Source organism: Pogona vitticeps, chromosome 1 (assembly GCF_051106095.1).
Source record: "Pogona vitticeps strain Pit_001003342236 chromosome 1, PviZW2.1, whole genome shotgun sequence".
Classification (NCBI taxonomy): domain Eukaryota; kingdom Metazoa; phylum Chordata; class Lepidosauria; order Squamata; family Agamidae; genus Pogona; species Pogona vitticeps.
The window spans coordinates 2,557,505-2,577,660 of record NC_135783.1 but is presented as its reverse complement, the minus strand read 5'-3'; the positions used below and the strand labels follow the sequence as shown (position 1 = coordinate 2,577,660).

The window sequence follows — 20,156 nt, the reverse complement described above, 5'->3', positions numbered from 1 at the left end:
GGCGTGCTCTGGTCCATGGGGTCACAAAGAGTCGGACACGACTAAACGACGAACGACGACAATTCAGACCAGGCAGAAGTGAAACCAACATGGAGGATCTATCTGGGATCTCCTACCAACTCTCCTCAGACTGAAAAAGCTTCTTGGATGAGTATTGAAACGTTTCAACCTAACAGGACAGAAGCCCACTTGCCGTGACTCAACTTCCAGATGACTTACAGAAAAGGTGACTCACCAACGCCTCATTGATTCAACTCTAGTGCGATTTACTATGCTAAGCAACAGGATTTTGACCAGTTTGTGTAAATGTTGAAAAAGTGCAGCAGACAAAAAAAACAAAACTCTGCAAATTTGCATTCTGTAGAAAAAGGAAAAAAATGAGGATGCTGGTAAGAATGAAACAAGGAGGCTGAAGAAGTTTTCACTTCTGGACTCCTCGAAACCCACTCAATTTTCAGGATACAGATCCTTTCGAAAGGCAGGCGTTGACAGCCAGCCCTGGAAAGGGGAGAACCAAATACATATTCTGGAAGACAAATGTGTTGACATTTAAATACATACAGATAATTTACTATTTTGATTTCTGCTCCAGAAATGGATCGCACGAAGGGGGAGTGGGGAAGGTCACCGCCATCAATAACTGCAGAAGAAAGGATCTAAAATCAAATTCTCAGGTAGAAAGAATGAGGACTCTCTTAAGAAAGCCATTAGCAATGCAGTTAGGCTGGCGCTTTCTGTTAAAGCAGAAAAAAATCTAAATATGATTAGATCTTGATAGCATCATCTCTCAGCCTCAAAACCTCTGCCTTCCATCCGGCACCAGGCGAACATAAAATAAAAAAGAAAGGCACATTAAAGACTAACGGCTATATTTCAATGTGAGCTTTCCTGGACATGCCTCAGTTTCTGCGGAAGTGGACGGGCCCATGAAAAGTCGCATTAAAATATAGCAGTTAGTCTTTAGAGCTCTTTTATTTTTTAATTTTTCCTCTGTTTTTGTCTGACAGGCTAGTATGGGCAACAACAGCTACCTCTTCTAATCCTGCACCAGTGACCCATCTGCACGGCTACCCATTTATATCCATTATTTTAAATGGATTGTTCTGCCCTGTTGTTTTAATATTGATTTTGTTCGCCATTTTAATACAATACTTCTTTAATTCTTTTTAAATAGTTGTATACTTTCTGCTTTTAGCTTTTAAGCAGTGTTTTTTTTTTTAATGATTTCAGCCGCTTTGGGTCCTTTTAAGGAGAAAGGTGGGATAAAACAAATATTATAAATGAATTAAATAAAGTTAGTTATAAAATCAGACAGAATAAACGTCCGAAGAGTCCGACGTATGCAAGATGAGGGGGCGGTGGCAGATGATTGGATTAGAGACAGACTTGCAATATAGATCGAGCAGGGTGTAAGACTGACATTCTGCCATCAGACTTGAATGCCTTCTGAGATGCTAATAGGAGGATATGACAGAGGTGCAAAACTGTGGGTTTGTAAGACACTCCAAGAGTTGCTAATTCTGACCCCCCCCCCCCGAAGTAGGAAGCCCACGGCTAAAGTCATGTCATAATCTCCTTCCGCGCCTTTGGGTCCAGCCTTCTGCAGTTTGGAGAAAATTAGCTTGCTCCATCTTCCACATCACAGCCCTTCAAATATGGTGAGGCTGCGATCATATCGCCTCTTCTCATTCCTCTGGACCAGCTCTGGCTTCACCATATCCTTCTTCACTTGTGATGCCCGAAAAAACTGGGCACAGTCCCCTAAGTGAGGTCTGACCAAACCAGAACAGAGTCGGCACCATGACTTCCCTTGATCACGATACTACCATTCTGTTGATGCCACCAAGAATCGCATTCGCTTTTTTTGCTGCTGCATCGTGCTGTTGGCTCATGTTTCGCTTATGAGGTGAACCTCAGGCCAGCTACCTGGGATTGAACCAGGGTTGGGAGCGGAGTTTTCCCTGCAGTACTACAATTGAACCATTGTGGCACAATGACTGCATAAGTAGAAAAGAAGACTCCTTTGCATGACCGGTATTTACCAGTGTTGATTCAGAAGGTCTTCTGTCACTGAGAATACAAATCAGACAGGTCACTTTTCTCAGACTACAACTCCCAGAATCCCCCAGTTTGGCAGTTATTGTAGTACAGACAATGAATATTTCCAGGCCATGTCTGGGAGTAGCAACTGGACATGTGGCAAACAATGATAAATATAATGACTGAAGGCAAATATACTCAGCAAAGCCCTCTTCAGAAACAAAAAGCTTCTTGTTTCCATCATGGCAAAACTCAGCTTCCTGGATCGTATGACTGATCGGGTGGGTGGGTGTGGAGGGGGGAGATATGAACAGTTAAGAATTGTTGCAGAGTTTTAGATTTTTGATGAAATTCCTCCAGCTGAGCAGCTGAATAGCTTCGAACTCTCCAGAGTACTCTACCCCATTTTTCATCAACTGGCACTTACAGTCTCAATTACTTATTCTGCAACATGAGAAGGAGAAAGGATAGAAGGTTCACTACTCACAATTGAAAAGATCTAACAGCAAATTAACAAACAAACTGCTTTCAGCAATAGATTTTCACTAACTCTAGAGAGAGAAAAAAGCTCCCAGCAGAGAGGTGCAGCTCTCTTTGAAATCAGAGGATTTGACCGTATGAGTTGTGAGTCCATGACACCAAGGGCTCTTCTTTTGAATCTTCTAACATTCAGCATCAGGGGATGATTCCCTCTTGGATTCTAGCATTACACGGGAAGGAGAAAAGCTTCTCCTTCTTCCCTTCTGTATCCACAGCATACATAATTTAGCTCTCTCTCTTTCCTCTTTCACACCTTCTTTCTAAGATACCATTCCCTGGGAGTGTCCCCTGTCCAGCTCCCTGATTTGTCTAGTTTCAGGAGTGCCTCTTGGCCTCGGCCTGCTGGTCGAGGGTCTCTTCAAATTGGGAGAGCCCGCGATGCAGTGCCTGCCTCCAGGCTGAACGCTCCGATGTCACGGTTTCCCATCTGTTGAGGTCTATTCCTAAGGCCTTCAGATCCCGCTTGCAGATCTCCTTGTAGGTGTCAACTTAGACCCTGCCCTCGGTCTATCCACGTAGGCAGAAGAGGGGGCATTTTATAGGACCTCTTCTGCTGACGTGGCCTCCTCCTCCTCTCTCCGGGGGCCTAAGAACAGTCTGGCCCCGCCAGCATAATCTCCTGCACGCTGATAAAACCCTGAAGGTCACGCTGGGCCTCCCAGGCCACCTTCCTTCCTTCTTTCCTCCTTGCAGTTGACTCAGAAGGGCCCTTCGGGTTATTTATAGCTCCATGATAGGATCAGGGGGAATAAGCCCAGCGTGCATGCGCCAAGCACACTCCATGTCCCCAGTGGGTGCCCGGCGCGCTCGCCGTGGTGCATGGCTTCAGGTTGCCGAGAGGCTGGTTCTTGGGCTGGTGAGTTGGGCTTTCTCCTTCTTTTTCACAGGGTCCTCCTTACACCTGTAGGAAAGGACCCCCTTTCTCCCCTCCCTTTTCTCCGTGGGGTTTGCCGTTTCGCAGCACCCGGTGGCCAGGAAAGAAAGCACAAGTCGGACGTTGCCCTTCGTGTCCCAGGGGTTGATTTGCTTGCTTTTAAAATCCTTTTTTAAAAAGAAGGGTGGGGTAGAAATATTTTGAATCAATCAATCAATAATCAGAATTGGGGTGAATGAATGGGTATAAGCAGGGAAGAGCTAAACAGAAAAGGGTGGAAACTTAGGAGGTGCTCACATCCTGTGTTGCTGTTGTTTAGTTGTTAAGTTGTGTCCGACTCTTCGTGACCCCCATGGACCAGAGCACGCCAGGCCCTCCTGTCTTCCACTGCCTCCCGGAATTGGGTCAGATTCATGTTGGTAGCTTCGGTGACCCTGTCCAACCATCTCGTCCTCTGTCGTCCCCTTCTCCTCTTGCCCTCACACTTTCCCAACATCAGGGTCTTTTCCAGGGAGTCTTCTCTTCTCATGAGATGGCCAAAGTATTGGAGCCTCGGCTTCAGGATCTGTCCTTCCAGTGAGCACTCAGGGTTGATTTCCTTCAGAACGGATAGATTTGTTCTCCTTGCAGTCCAGGGGACTCACATCTCGTAGTGGTAGTGAGGCATAATCTCACCAAAGTTGCATAGAAAGTTGGAGTCCATCCGTATGCTGGAAATGCTAGTGTTTTGTACAGTACCTCCTAAAATCCTGGGGAGGTACTGATTAGAGGATGCTGGGAAGTGTTGTCTGAAAAGCAACTTCCGTAAACTCCACCGCAGGGGTGCACAAAGAAAACGAGAGGCTTCGGAACAACGGGAACGCTCTGTTTCCCTGGATGTACTTTTAGCGGTTTGGATGCACAGAACTGCGTAAGCTCTGGCAGAAAACAAACATGTGAATACAGAGGATCTGCTCGAACTTAGTGAGCCGCTGCATAAGAGCCCAAGATTCCTTCAGAAGAGGGTGTCTCTGGAGAAATAACAATGCACGGCCTTGCTGATGCTGATGCTGATGACGACGGAAATGATTGTTTTCCTTTTAGGTCCACTTTCCACAAAATATTCTATTGGTTGTTGTGGGTTTTTCGGGCTCTTTGGCCATGTTCTGGAGGTTGTTCTTCCTAACGTTTCACCAGTCTCTGTGCTCTAAAATATTCTATCGCTGTATTTTACCTCATTTGATTTTTGTCATGCATAGACAGAAAAGGAGACATCCATGGCACACACCGATTATCCGCCCGTGCAAAACCTAGGAGCCAGGATGTCCTTAAAGGGCACATGTACAAGGTTTGCCATGAAAGGCAGAGCTCATAGGGAGCCGTTTTTTGATAGAGTTAGGAACTATATTTGCTCATCTTCCTTGGCGACGAAGCTGGGGAAATAGGCAGAAAGGTTCCCGTTTTGCAGGCCGCTCACTGAGGGTGTCCTTTGCCCGGCCTCCCCTTCCTCCTGGCTGCCTGATCTTTCTTTAGGGTGCCTTCCCGCATCTCAACATTTTGGCCCTTTTGCAGACCATGATTGGCTTGTGGGGGGGGGGCTAGAGAAACAATACTGGCCCCCTTCTCATTATGCTCCTGTCCTAAAACTGCACCGGACTACCCAGGGAGGGAGGAGGAAACGGAGAGGTGATGGGTGACGGGCTGCATCAAGATCCCTGCTCTCCCTCCCTCGCAGGGTTAATTGTGAGCCAAAACAGTTGCACCCATTTGTGTTGAGGACTGAGAAATCAAGCCAATGTTTTCCCAGAAACGATGGATTTGGGAAAATGATTTGAGGGGGAACAGACTGAGGCACCACCACACAGCTATTTGAGGAAGGGAGTACTTTATTATTATTATTATTATTATTATTATTATTATTATTATTATTATTATTATTATTATTATTATTATTATTATTATTATTATTATTATTATTATTATTATTATTATTATTATTATTATTATTATTATTATTATTGTCGTTGTCGTTGTCGTTGTCGTTGTCGTTGTCGTTGTCGTTGTCGTTGTTTCAATATCTTCTGACCACCCCCCCCCCCAAAAAAAAGGTAATGTAAAGCAATATTTTCAAAATAAAACCTTGGGAGTATTTTCCCACCACGGCCCAATCAGAAACCCCGTGCCATTCTTGAGAGGGTAATTTATTTACTGTATTTATTTTTAAACCCTCTTACCATTGCATACACAAGACAGACCAGGTATTTCTGCCAAAAGATTGCACTCCGTATATTTTTACACATCAGCAACGTTAGAGACCGGAAGGGTCATCTCTGGGACCGACGCTTTCCAGAACGCGCCAGACCGCATATGGCCAGGAAGCCGCTGAGTCTCAAAAAGTAAACTTTTTCCATCTCTCTATGACTCCCCGAATGCCTTGAACCAAAGGGAGGAACCTTGCCGGTTTCTTGGGGAAATCAGCACCCTTCCACAGGCCTAGAATTAGTCCTTTTATTAATATTATATTTACATGGCACAAACTTTTCCTTTTCTTGCTTTTCATTGCTGGACACAGCTACGTTTTTGTTTTGTTTCGTGACCCCCTGGACCAGAGCACGCCAGGCCCTCCTGTCTTCCACGGCCTGGGTTGGGTCACATTCATGTTGGTCGCTTCGATAAGGTACATAACGGTACCTTATTATTTTGGCATCTGTCACTGCCAGACTCTTGAGTTCTCCCTGTTTTCTGTTTTTCAGGAAAGAAACCTGGGGAATGCGGAAAAACAGGCAGCGGTGTGTGATGGACACACAAATGGGAACGGAACAAGTTTCTCTATAGGGCCCTTTGTTTCTTTGGGCGCTTCCTTCGTCTGCAAACATCCTGTGGTGGTGGTGGTGGTGGTGAGGGACCTTGTCCATGGTGCTGATCCCTGGATCCCTCCAAAGCGTCCCCTGCCTGTCTTGGAAGGTGTTGGTGGAAGAGGAAAACCACGGAGCGCGGGCCTGAGAAAGTGTCCGTGGCCTCAGCCAGGCGATGAGAAGAACACTGAGATTTGGACGGACCTCATGGGAGGCTCCATAGCAGAGCGTGAGAGGAATGGGGGGGGGAGTGGTGTTCCCCTCCTTGCCCTGGTTGATTCCTTCTTCGATGGACGCCATCAAAGCGTGGGTTGTGCCCAAATAACAGCCGCCATGTCTCCAGAGTCTTCCCCACCAATTGCTCCACGTTCAAGCCTGTGCCCTGCCTGGTGTCTGCGCTAAGAGGATGTCCCTGCCGTGGAACCCATTCGAGTGAGGGGACTCTGCCACGGACCTCCCCGAGCTTATCCCCACTCTTGGCATCATGGACCTCTCTCTCCCCTGGGGACTCAACAGCTTAGGGTTAAGGGCTCTCCTCATCCTGGTCCTCCTGACCTGCGACTCCCTACAGAGACCCCTGGCAGCCAACAGCAATGGCCTGGTGGCTGACGACAGCCACCGAGGGAGCCCTGGACTCATCCAGTGTGGGGAGTACAGCAACCAGGTCTTGCCCAACGGGAGGTGCAAAATCATAGCCACCCTGCCGCAGCTGGATGAGCAACGATGCCCAGATATGTTCCGTTGCACCGACGAGGTCTCCTACTGGCTCCACGAGAACGAGGAACGGAAGCAGCAGATCTTGGAGCTGCGAGAACTCATCTCGGAGCTTCAGGAGGAGCTCCGGAACCATCGCCACCGGATCAAGGTATTGGAGCTGCAGGTAAGGTGGGCTTTTTGGTGGAGGAAGCACGGATGGCCCTCAACCACAGAAAAGCGTTGGAGGCCAGCAGTGATGGTTTTGTCTTCTGTCCCAGTCCTCAAGCCGTTCGGGTGGTATGGGACAGAAGGAAACGCAATGCAGAAAACCATTAAGTCTGCTGATAAACATTCGAAGGGCCGGTTAGCAGAAACACCCTGGCTGGTGTATTTACCTTACAAGGCATCAAAGCAACCGTTTCCACTTACTAGGAGAGTGTCTTGGTTTAGATAAAGGTAGAAATGACTTGTTTTTGTCTCATAGTCTTATTGGATCAACCATCTGTGCTACATACAGAGAAATAATACAAGCAACTCTGCACAGATGAGTTGATTGAGATATTTAACATGAAATTAAAAAGCCACTGTCTTTGTTCAAGCCAAGGGACGGAGAACTAAACCTTAGTTGTTTCCCTTCGGAATTTGTCTCTGTAGTTTTTTCTTTCAAGGATGGCCATCCTGACATCAGAGAAAGAGCATCCATTGGAAATGAAGTGGCTTTCCATTGCTTTATGCGTGCTGCTGTTCCTAACACCAGTTTTGCGCCTATGTGTGCATTTGCATAGTGGCTGGTCTGATTTTGCCAGGTAAAATGCTGTGGGGGGGGGGCTTTTCTGGCATTTATCACACGGGAAAATGAGCAAGGGTACAACCCTTTGATGTTCTGGACTGTACCGTTATATCCTGGGGTAGCGTTTCCTGTGTGTGCCTGGAAACAACATTGGCCAAAGGATCTGCAACAGGATCCTGCATCCATATCTCAGTTGCAATATCTGCTGGCGTGTAATCATGAATTCATTCATTCGTTTGTTTGTTTGTTCAACTTATATTCTGCCCATCTTGGGTGCGGCCACTCTGGGAGGTTCCCAACATAAAAGTGTACAAACAAAATCATATAAAGCAACTTGATGGTGAAATAAAATATAACAATTTCAAACCATGTATAAAAGACATTCTAAAACACCTAAATATATAATATTTCAGCAAACAGAAACTTCCCAACCCAAAGGAAATACCAAGATTAAAATATGTCAGTCTTCAAAGTGCCAGATGATTTTTTTTTGCGGGTTTGGCAGACATAACACAGCTGTAACTTGTATTCTCGAAGGCTTTCACGGCCGGGATCTGATGGTTGTTGTGGGTTTTTCGGGCTCTTTGGCCAAAGAGCCCGGAAAACCCACAACAACCAACAGCTGTGACTTCTTTGAAAATTTGGGAAAAGGTTTTTGCCCGGAACTCCAGGGAAACCACGACCTATCTTCGTAGACAAAACTGATTCAGGAGGCTCCAAAACGCTCTTTAACTGGAGGGTACAAAGCAAGAACCTTTCCTTTTATCTTCTTGAGAGCTAAGATCTGGCTGATCTTCATATGTGGTCATGAATGAAGGAGCGAAGGTTCGCTTGTCTCTCTAGGAAGAGACAATGTTTTCTTTTTATAGAAGACTTCTTGTAAAAGCCTTTGCCATACAACAGAGCTCCGAATTAGCCTATTGAGATGGTCTGGTTGAACGATGCAGCGGCCTGCACCCTTCATTTGCATCAGCAATGGGCTTCAATACGCGCACAAAGGCCCCAAACTCTAAGCATCATCATTAGCAGCAGCAATGGCACCACAGAGGCAGAGGCTCATTAAATGGTTCACAAGCTGCTCTTGCACAAGCCCGCTAAGGTGAATTCTGAATTCTGAATGAATTCTGTGCCCTTTCCACTTGCTGCTCAGCTGGAACAGGAAGGGACAGGATGAACATAAAAACTGGGGACAAACGCCCCACAAAGGAACAACCAAGCAGGAAGTTCTCCTACACACACACCCTTGCAGGGTTCTTTCTTGTTCCAATGAAGCTTGGCCGGAGACCTTTCTTCTGGACTGTGGCTCATGTGGATTAGTGTCCATTTTTTGGCTCAGTGTAAGAGCGAAGGAAGGTTTTAATTTCCCTATTTAATTTCCCTGTTTCCCCATATCATTAAGTGGTTAAGATGACTGTTTAATCTACTAGTGATATGGGGATTCTGAAACCAAGTGGGAAATTAAAGCGGGAAGCTTGCTTTGGTTTGACCCCAGCAATTGCATGCACTGGAAATGAACCAAAATGAGGTGATCCAACCCACATTAGAAAAGTAGAAGCCCCCGACAGGACCCAGGAAGGTGCAGACAGGGACTTTCTGGGGATGTGGTTGGGTCACTCCTGCAGTTGCATCATGCTGGCGAAAGGAGCAAACCAGCCCATCCCTATAGCAAATCAAATAAAGGGACAGATGCCCCCACCTGATCACACCCACATTAATTTCAGTGTGAGCTTGTGTGGCTCAAACCCACTTCTTCAGACACTGGTGTGCAAATGCATGTCACCAATATTTATTCCATGATAATGTGAATTACTTGACACTGCAGGCCTCAGGCAGGGTGAAAAGCTATACTCCAAACAGATCTGGCTGTCACAGAAAAAAACTAAGAGTTGCTTTTCAGGCTGAGGCTGTGGGACACAACTATTTTATGCTACAGAAAGCTAGTTTATTAGTTTATATACACAGCTCACTAAAAAGCCTTGGTCTCCGCTCAGGCCGGTAGTGATGCATAGGAACTTGTGAATGTAGCCATTGTCCCTGATCTCCCTCTCAAATCTCCCTCTGTAATTCCAGTCCTTGGAGGCTGAAGTGTTTGGAAATCGGTTTCTCTTTTATCACTGTTTCTGATATCGGATTTGGGTCCATTCATGCAGAGTTTATCCCCTCTGAATAGAAAGCAGGGGGTTACAACTCTCTTGGTGGCACTGATGTTTTGACTATTAAGTCCCAAACAGCCTCCCCACCACCACCACATGCTGGCCCTTCTGGCTGGGGGCAGTTCTGAAGACGGCAAGCACCTATTGGCTAGTGACACTGACATCTCTCATTACTAGCAAGGCAACCAGAACTTGGAAAACTTGTATAACCAATTTTACTGCAAAAGGATGCTCCTAAAGGCTTCTGGGAGTAGGCAACTAAACATATTCAGCCTTGGAGAAGCGCAAGTGTGGTTTCCTTGGGAATTTTAAAAAAACAATTGTCTCATATGATACAACCTCAGCTAAACATTTGGCCTATTTGGGAAATGCGGCTCTTCCTACGTTAGTAGATTTTGAACGCAACTAAAACTAAACAATTTAACAAAATGCAACAACGGGTCTTGCCATACTGACTGGGAGTGTTCCAGGAATTTTAGTCCCCATAAGTCACTTTGCCGACTTAGCTGTTGGTTCTGTGAGATCCACCACTCATTCTGATCTGTTCAGTCTCCAGAGTTGGTGGGTTGTTACATGATGGTCAGTTTTACTGACCAGAACTGGCTTTCTTTTTTTGCACAGTTTTCGGTCATGTGGACAGAGCTAACTGCTGAATAAATAAATTATTGCCCTGAGAGAGAAAAGGGAAATGTGTCGGGCTCCTAACCCTAAGAACATCTCCAGCTCTCTACTTCATGAGTCTTTTAGTTGCAAATAAACACCTACGGATCTTTTCTGTTCCCTCTTCCCTTGAGTCAGAAGGAGAGAATCCTCAAAGCTAATAAGGCCCAAGTCCTAAATGATTGAATCACCTTATGGGCCTCTTGCGCTTTTCTGGGGATGACAAGCACCCATTGGCTAGTGACTGTGAAGCCATTGGTTACTATGGAGGCAATCAGAGGTCCGAGAGCCTGTATAACCTAAAAGCGCGGCTCTCAGAGGCTTCTGGGAGTGGAGAACTTTGCTTATTGAGGCACAGGACTGCCTGGGGGACACAAAGAGACCAAATTTTTTGTGGGGGGGCACCTATAGTACCCAGTCCACACTGCTTGCACACCTTAGTTTTAAACAAAAGAAAACAGGAGCAAACAGCATTCCTATGGCATTGAGAAAAGTTCGTCAGGACATTGAGAACCATGGGATTGCTGAAGTTTGTGCTGAGCTCATTTTTTTTTACTTCTGTCTCTGCCCCCCCCCTTTCTTCCCATTCTACTCAACCCCCCCCCCCCCCGGCAAAGCACGAAGAGAAAGCCAACCGGAACTCCACGGTGGAGCAGCGGGTTCAAGAGCTGGAGCAGCGCTACCACGAGGCGGCCGCCCTCCAGCACATGCAGGCGGCTCTGCTCTACGACATGCAGGCTCAAGTGCACAACATTTCCCTGCTGATGGAGTGGGTGCGACACCATCCCGGCTGCTTCGTCCCGGCCGAGATGCAGCTGCAGCAGGAGATGCACTACCCAGGTGAAAGCAGGCGGCGGGGGGGGGGCAGCTTTTTCTTTGGGTTGGCCATGGTGGTGGTGAGGGTGGCGGCTGTTTCGGACAGGGGTTATCGCTAAGAATAGGGATGGGGTGGCGCTGTGCGTTAAACTGCAAAAGCCTCTGTGCTGCAAGGTCAGAAGATCTGCCATCACAAGATCGAATCCACGCAATGAAGGGAGCTCCCGTCGCTTCTCCCAGCTCCTGCCAACTAAGCTGTTCGAAAGCATGTAAAGATACGAGTAGATAAATAGATACCACCTCGGTGGGAAGGTCACGGCGTTCCATGTCTAGTTGTGCTGGCCACGTGACCATGGAAAGTGTCTACGGATAAAATGCTGGCTCTACGGCTTGGAGACGGGGATGAGCACCGCGCCCTAGAGTCAGACGTGATTGGACTCAATGTCAAGGGAACCTTTCCCTTTCCCTATCACCAGGAGCTGTGCAACTGGAGCTTTTCTAGCTAACATTTGGGGACAGGAGAGATTTCCCGAAGCCCTTCCTCCACTCGCTCGCACCCAGAGCCAACGGTGGCTGTGACCCTGAATTCACAGCCATGGTATGCCCACACCAGGTTTCACTCCTAAGCAGAGAAGTAAAGGATCCCTTCGTTCTGAAGCAATAGCGGGAATAACCCTGTCTGTTGGCCTCTGCTTGTTGTTCTTGTTGTTTAGTCGTTAAGTAGTGTCCGACTCTTCGTGACCCCATGGGCCAGAGCACGCCAGGCCCTCCTGTCTTCCACTGCCTCCCGGAGTTTGGTCAGATTCATTCTGGTCACTTCGGTGACACTGTCCACCCATCTCGTCCTCTGTCGTCCCCTTCTCCTCTTGCCTTCACACTTTCCCAGCCTCACAGGCTTTTCCAAGGAGTCTTCTCTTCTCATGAGATGGCCAAAGTACTGGAGCCTCAGCTTCAGGATCTGTCCTTCCAGTGAGCACTCAGGGTTGATTTCCTTCAAAATGCATAGGGGTTTGTTCTCCTTGCAGTCCAGGGGACCCTCAAGAGCCTCCTCCGGCACCACAATCCAAAGGCATTAATTCTTCGGCGGTCTGTTTTCTTTATGGTCCAGCTCTCACTTCCATACATCTCTACTGGAAAAACCATAGCTTTGACTATGCGGACCTTTGTCGGGAAGGTGATGTCTCTGCTTTTTAAGAGTTGGCCTCTGCTTGTGTGAATGCAGCCCAAGGTTTCGGAAGGAAGGTTGTCATCATCGGATCTTCCACCTGGAAGGCCAACATTTTCTCTAAACGCTTTCTAGAGCAGTGGTCCTCAACCCTGGGCCTCCAGATGTGCTTGGACTACAACTCCCAGAAGCCTTCACCACCACCTCTGCTGGCCAGGATTTCTGGGAGTTGAAATCCAAGAACATCTGGAGGCCCAAGATTGGGACCACTGTTCTAGAGCATCGAAGCAGGGTGATGGAGCATCATCGCGTCCCAGCAGCGGCTCGTGTTCAAAGTGTCCCAGCTGGCAATTAGACAAGGCAGAAATGCATGGTGACTCATAACTCATAGAGAGGAGAGGACCGGGGGGGCGAATTGAAGGGGAGTTAACAGGAGACCACGGGGAGTTGCACCGTCCCCCTGTCCCTGTCATTTCTTTCACTTAAAAATGAGGGGGACTAAGGTCCAGGCTTTTCTCCGAGAGGCGCCTGCTGCAGGATGAGAAGGCAGCATCTTAGCCACAGTCCTGACCCTCTGAGACAGACTTAGGGCCTCTTTCTCTCTACTTCCCAGACTTTGCCTTTCTTCAGCCTCTGATCCGCTCCTGCACAAAGGCCGATCGTGGCTAAGGCTGTTTGAGTTGCTTTTTCAAAGGAGGCCTTTGATCCCCTAAGGTCAATCAGATTAATGGAATCTTCTCTCCCCTCCCTCCTTGATCCTTGAACCAGGATGAGCTCCTAAGGACTTTCACCCACTAGCCCAAATCCATCCTGAGCCGCTGATGTAGGACAAAGAAAACGCACAGCCAAGTCCAGCCGAGCGATCCTTTAAGCCGGCCGGTTCTGGACGCTCCGCGTTGACTCTACCTGGGAAGGAGATCAGGGCTGCCCGGGGTCTCCTGAGGACACAGAGGCCGAGAGCTATCCCTGCAACAAAGCTCTGTTGATGACAGGGATGATGATGATGATGATGATATGCCTAAAAAGTTACGAGGCCTCTTAACGCTAGTGCAGAAAAGCAACTGGTTGAAACAAAGGAATTAGAGACCCCGGTACCTATAAAACTATACTTCCCACCCCACAAAGGGTAAGGATTCATAGGAGTGCTCAATTAGCCCGATGGCATTCTCTAGAAACCAGCAAAAAAAAAAAAAAGCCCATCCCAGCGAAAACGTCTCTTTCCCGGAGTGTACATCACTTGGAAACTTTTGGTGAGCGAGGGAATGGTTCCAAAAACGGCCATTAAGGATAACCCATCATTAGAACTCAGAGGGCATGGATCCTGCAGAGAGCCAGTCTTTCTGTGTTGGTGAAATCACATTTCCATGGAATCCCATGCTCAGATACGGAAGACCAAGTACCAAACAAACTAAGCTAATAGGAAAACGTCCAGTGTTAAAAACTTGCTGTGATCCTCAGATGCTTCCATTAGTTAGAGATTTTGTTTTTCTAAGCACAGGCTACAGTGGGGTCTCTACTTAAGAACTTAATCTGTATTGGAAGGTGGTTCTCAAGTTGAAAAGTTCTTATGTTGAATCTGCATTTCCCATAGGAATGCATTGAAAACAATTTAATCCGTATCTGCTCTTTTCTGTCTATAGAAACTACAGTGGAACCTCTACTTAAGAACTTAATCGGTTTTGGAATGGTGTTCTTAAGTTGAAACGTTCTTAAGTTGAAGCAAAATTTCCCATAGGAATGGACTGAAAACCAATTAATCCGTTCTGGCTGTTTTTTTGTTATGTAGAGGTGCGTTCGTACATTGAAGCATTAGTTCCCATAGGAACTAATGCAAAGCTGGTTAATACGTACTCTACCACTCGGGGGAGAATTTTTTTTTTAACCTAAGATGACCTAAGGTTAAAAAAAGAGCAGGAAAGGTTTTTTTTTTCCCTGTTCTTATCTTGGATTTCTGTTCTCAAGTAGAAGCAAAATTTAGCAAATGGAGCTGTTCTTAAGTTGGATTGTTCTTAAGTAGGGACGTTCTTAAGTAGAGACCCCACTGTATCTATAATGGTCTGAATGGTCATTCACATAGGAAGGAAGGAAGGAAGGAAGGAAGGAAGGAAGGAAGGAAGGAAGGAAGGAAGGAAGGAAGGAAGGAAGGAAGGAAGGAAGGAAGGAAGGAAGGAAGGAATGGAGCTATAGACATGGAGTGTGCTCAGAGAATAGCAGGGAAGAAACGTAGAGCCATCTTTTCTGTTTATTTATCCCATTTCTGCTCATTGACATGCCCTTGAATGGGGTTTGTTTCCCAGATGCGAAGCACGCCAAGAACTGCCCCATCGACTGTGCCTCCATATACTACAACGGGATCCGTCGGTCAGGCATCTACAGCATCATGCCCTCTGCGGAAGGGCTACCCATGGAAGTCCTGTGCGAGATGGACATTGAAGGTACGGCAAAGGCTGAGTGGTAGCTTCTCCTGGGTTGCTAGTCCTCATGGGCGCTTCCTGGCAGGACGGGCTATTGCTTCTTCTGTGGACAGCACAAATAGAATTTAAAGCCAAAGCCAAACCCAAAAGCATTGGTACCTTTTTAATATGAACACATGGATGGATATTAACCATTCCTTCATGTTTCTTTTCTTTATCATTATCTTTCTCTTTTCTTTTCTCTCTCTCTCTTTTGTGTGCGTGTGTTTTCATTCTTCAATGATGACTGAAATGTGTGATCTGCCATGAGGAAGGAGCCACGTGGCCTTCGGATTTATTATCCTTTCCTCCTCTGCATAGCTTAAAAGCAAACACTGCTGCTTATAAACTGCCCCCAGCAAGCTGGATACTCAGTTTGCCAACCTCGGAAGGATGAAAGGCTGAATTAACTTCTAGCTGGCTACCTGAGCCCAACAGGGATCAAACTCAGGTTGTGAGCAGAGTCTTGACGTCAGTACTGCAGTTTAACCACGGCACCACAGGGTTGTAGCATTTAGAATCATAGTATCACTGTAGAGCTGGAAATGACCCCAAAGGTCATGGTGTCCACTCTCCCGCCAGCGCAGGAAATGCACAGTTCAAACATCCCTGATGGGTAGCCATCCAACCTTGGATGAAAAATCTCCAGTAAAGGAGAGGCTACCACACCCCAAGACAGTCTGTTCCACAATTGAGCAGCTTTTACTGTCAAGACGTTCTTCCTAAAGCTTAGGCAAAATCTCCAGTCTCGTAATTTGAACCCATTCCTCCAGGTCCTACTGTTCCGGAACTGGAGCAAACAAGACTCCTCCACGTTCCATGTCACAGCCCTTCAAATAGGTGAAGACGGCTTTCCGACGTCTTCTCTGCCTTCTCTTCTCCAGGCTAAGCTTAAACAGGCCTCTCAACAGTTCCTGGCAGGGCTTGGTTTTCAGACCTTTATTGTTGGTATTGTTTCAACTTACCGTAGTTTTCCGTGTATAAGACTATACTTTTGTCTAAAATCTTTAGACTAAAAATTGTGGGTCGTCTTATACACAGAAGAAACAAGTGGAGGGGAAAGAACAAAAACAAGTGGAGGGGAAAGCAGGAATCAAAGTGATCCTGTAGCGCTTTGATCCCTTTCCCCCTACACTTGTTAAGCCCCACTTAGATTTCTTAATTTTGGATTAGAAAAGTGGGGGGGCGTCTTATACACGGAAAATACGGTATATACCACCCCATAAAGCTTAAAGCACTCTGTGGACAGTTTGCAATTTAATTTTGCAGGCTATGCATTGCTCCCCACCCCCCACCCCAATGATCTGGGTACTCATTTTACCAACCACGGGAGAATGGAAGGCTGAGTCAACCTTGAGCTGGCCACCGGAGCCTGTCCGGATTAAACTCTTGCCATGAGCAGAGTCTTCCCTGCACCACTCTGCCACAGGGCTCACCACGGGACCTTTCCAAGTCTGAAAATCTTCCAGCATATCAATATCTTCCTTAAACCTTTTGCCTTGAATGGGTGACAGGATTGCTCAAGGGACGTCTAACCAAAAAAACACCATTGAGTATTATTCTTCCCTCCTGCAGCTTTGAGCGCCATCAAATATACTGCCTTTGCTTAGCATTGCTGCTTCTTTATCTAGTGAAATTTCTCCCGGCGAATGCTGAAAACAGGCCGGGCGTGGCATTCAATCACTTACTCACTCTGCAAACCCTCGGCAGGTGGAGGCTGGACCGTCATCCAGCGGCGGCAGGACGGGACCGTCAACTTTACTAGAACATGGGATGAATACAAAGAAGGTTTTGGAGTTTTGCATGGGGAATTCTGGATGGGCAACGAGAACATTCACAAGATCACAAACCAGGGGGACTACTCTCTCCGCATTGACCTGGAAGACTGGAACCATAAGCACAAGCATGCCTTCTACCAGTTCTTCAGGTAGGTTCTGGACAGAGTCTAGAGGTCCTCTATCCCACCCCTCTCTTCCATGCAGGACAGATCTTCTTGCCAGCCAGCACCGCTAAGGCTTACAAATACCCATTTCTATTAAGGTGGTGTCGCAGTTGTCCAAATATTCTTTCAGCAGAGTAACCGAAAGCTTCTGTTGTGAGCGAAGGAAAGGGTGAAACCGCACAGGGGATTTCAATGCACTTCAGGGCTGCTCAATTAACACCGGGGCTCAAAGAGCCCACCTCCTCGCTCCTCTGCTCTTTGTGATCCCATTGTGCTTTTTTTCCTCACATCTCACGAGATGATATTCTTGCAGAATTGTTAGATGAGAACTCTTTGCCCGGCTTCCAAACCACTTTAATGGGGTGGAGACACCATGACTATGAAGGGGTTCAGTCATGTCGAGATCCACACGTTCAGAATGCCTGCATTTCCCTTCTCGGGGAATGTCCCCGCCCGGAATGGCAGGGAGGCAGAGAAGGAGGAAGCACCCGGTGATGCTTTCCGCCGCCCCCTCCGTGCGTCCCTGGCATCTTTCAGGCTGTTTGGACCCCAGGATGGCTTGTTTTGGGATCCGGAGACCCCGAGCCGCTTTTCAGCCCTGCTTCTTTCTGCTGTGCAGCATCGAAGACGAGGCCAACTATTACCGCCTGCATGTGGAAGGCTTCAGCGGGACGGTGGAGGACTCCTTCGCCTGGTACCACAATAAGAGGAGCTTCAGCACGCCCGACACCGGGAACATCTGTGCCGCCATCTCCCACGGGGGCTGGTGGTATCACCAGTGCTTCTTCTCAAACCTCAACGGAGTGTATTACAAGGTAAGACAGGGGACACACACACACACACACACACACACACACACACACACACACACACACAAACACACACACACACACACACACACACACACACACACACACACACACACACACACACGACCCAACACAGCTCAGCGTCACAGGCTGGAAACACAGTTCTCTTCCCTTCTTTTGCAATCCCGGGCGAGCAGGGGGAGAAAAGAAAACTGCCAAAAAGCCATTTATTTATTATTATTTATTAAATTTATACACCGCCCATTTAGACAATGTCTACTCTGGGTGGCTAACAATAAAAATAGGCTAAAAGCAATCTAATATAGCAAAACAACAATGAAACAATTATAAATTGTTAATTAATTCAACACTCCCCTGTTCCTCCCTTTGGATGGTTTTGAAGACCACGTGGCCTTCTCCTGATTTTTGCTAAAAGGAGAGGCAGTGTCATGCGTGCAGTGCAGTGGTTCTCCAACTAGGGTCCCCCGATGTTCTGGGACTGCCCTTCCCAGAAGCCTTCGCCCCGAGCTGTGCTGGCCGGGATTTCTGGGAGTTGCAGTCCGAGAACATCGGGGGGGGGGATGACCTCAGTTTGAGAACCGCTGGTGTAGCGGATGGAGGGGTAAACTAAGACCCCAGAGACCTGCCTATCAATCCCTGCCCAGCCATGGAAAGTCGCCGAGAGGTGTCCGTAGTAAACCGTTTCTTAAGAATCTCACGTGCCTTTTTAAAAAAAAAATAAATTAAAAGGGATTTTTCACATCCTCTGAGTAGGGCGAAGAAACTCTGCTGGGTTTCTGGGTTTGCTCAGCCTGTTTGAGATGGAAAGCTGGATAGCTCAGTGAGTTGGGTACCTGCAGAGCCGTAGGTGTTTTATTTCCCCACTGGGCCTCTCGGAAAAGCCAGCCTGGGTAGCCTTGGGCCAGCTGCACGATAGTCCCAGGGCTACCCCCGTAAGAAGGGAAGGGTGAAACCATTTCTGAGGATTCTCTACCTGGAAAACCCTGAAAACGGTCACCCTAAGGCAGAGTCGTCTTGGTGGCGCCAAGCGATCATTATTATTTCAGTTTTCAAGGGGAACATTTTCCACTCCAGAATCAATCCGAAGCCCTTTCTGATTTTGAGAAAAAGCTCCATCCTCCATTTAAAAAAAAAAAAAAAGAGGTCAAGGGGGAAATGTGGAAAGTGGTCCCTGCAGGAGGTCTGAATGGGGTTTTGTGGTCAAAAGAGGGGAGCATGGGAGTGCCAGGAGGGAGAGGGAGGCTGCACTGGGGGGCCCCCGGGGGCAGCCGGCAATGGGCTTCCCCTGCTCTAACCATGGATGCCCCTTTGCCCAGGCTGTACCCGGTAACCTCATCCCTTGGTTTTCTGAGAAGGAGCTGCTTCTGTGCCTTGTTCCCCCGCCTTTGGACCGTTGACCTCTTGCTCGTCTTCACAGGGCGGCCGGTACTCTCTGAAAAACCGGAAGATCCTGGGACCAGACGGGGTGGTTTGGTACACCTGGAAGGACACCGATTATTACTCCCTCAAGAAGGTCAGCATGATGATCCGGCCGCGCACTTTCCGGCCCCACCTCTCGCCATGAAGGGACCCCTGGCATCTCACTCTCGACCGAGGTGGAGGCTCCGCTATCAGGGGATGGCCCGGCGGTCAGTCAATGCTGAGAGGTGGGCTTCACTGCCTACCAACCTGCCCGAGGCACGAAGCCAGGAGGGACGGCTGAGGGGCCCAGGGCTGTCCGCCTCCCGCACACCACGCTGCTTGGGTTGGATTGAGGGGCAATGGAAGTTCTCCCTGAACATGGACTCTTCCTGAGGGTCGAGAGAGGCTAACCCTGGGGTTTTCTGGCTGCAGGGTGTCGTTTGCAGACCAGAATAAAACAGCTTGCAAAAACGAGTTACTGAAATGGGTTTGAACGTGTCCCTCTGCATGCCTTGGGAAGGATAGGAGTCTAGAGGTGCACAGCAACGGTTTCTGGTAGGAGGAGGTTGGATTCTGTTGCGAAACAGTCTTGTCTGTGGCTCAGTTCGAACCCGGGTCCTGGTGGGCTCATCCTGAAAGCTCAAGGACTTCTGACAAGCGGGAAGTGCCTTGCAGGGGGAGAAAAGAGATCCCATTTTCAGAGGTCCGGTGCTCTGGATCAGACCCTTTGGGGGTATACTGTATATCCATCAATCCAGGAAGCCAGACCTCTCTTAGGGGAGTGGCACGTTCACACTGAACCTGGGGACAAGGCACAGAATCCGGCTGAAAATGAACTCTTCAGCATAGTTCGAGAGCCCCCGTTCGGTTTCCCCCACCGTTGGGTTCCTGGATCGGTGCTAGACAGAGAAATGGAAATCTGCAAACAGAACAACCAGAGGCTTCTGGGTTTCTGGGAAGCA

At 47.8% G+C, this 20,156-nt stretch overlaps 1 protein-coding gene across 1 annotated transcript; it reads left to right on the top strand.

Annotated features, from left to right (window-relative positions):
• Positions 1–3,301: 3,301 nt before the first annotated feature.
• On the top strand, positions 3,302–19,682 carry LOC110069806 (angiopoietin-4). Its single transcript, XM_072986189.2, has 7 exons — positions 3,302–3,436; positions 6,187–7,168; positions 11,205–11,427; positions 14,866–15,003; positions 16,732–16,948; positions 17,583–17,778; positions 19,211–19,682. Exons 2-7 carry the CDS (start codon positions 6,773–6,775, stop codon positions 19,355–19,357), a joined length of 1,317 nt encoding a protein of 438 aa, XP_072842290.2. The 5' UTR covers positions 3,302–3,436; positions 6,187–6,772; the 3' UTR covers positions 19,358–19,682.
• The last annotated feature ends 474 nt before the right edge of the window (positions 19,683–20,156 follow it).

Bases quoted from the DNA above. Each gene is read 5' to 3' on its own strand.
- LOC110069806 (XM_072986189.2), top strand. From the start codon at position 6,773: ATGGACCTCTCTCTCCCCTGGGGACTCAACAGCTTAGGGTTAAGGGCT. The intron at 7,169-11,204 runs GTAAGGTGGGCT...CCCCCGGCAAAG, and splicing joins TCAAGGTATTGGAGCTGCAG to CACGAAGAGAAAGCCAACCG. The intron at 15,004-16,731 runs GTACGGCAAAGG...AACCCTCGGCAG, and splicing joins GTGCGAGATGGACATTGAAG to GTGGAGGCTGGACCGTCATC.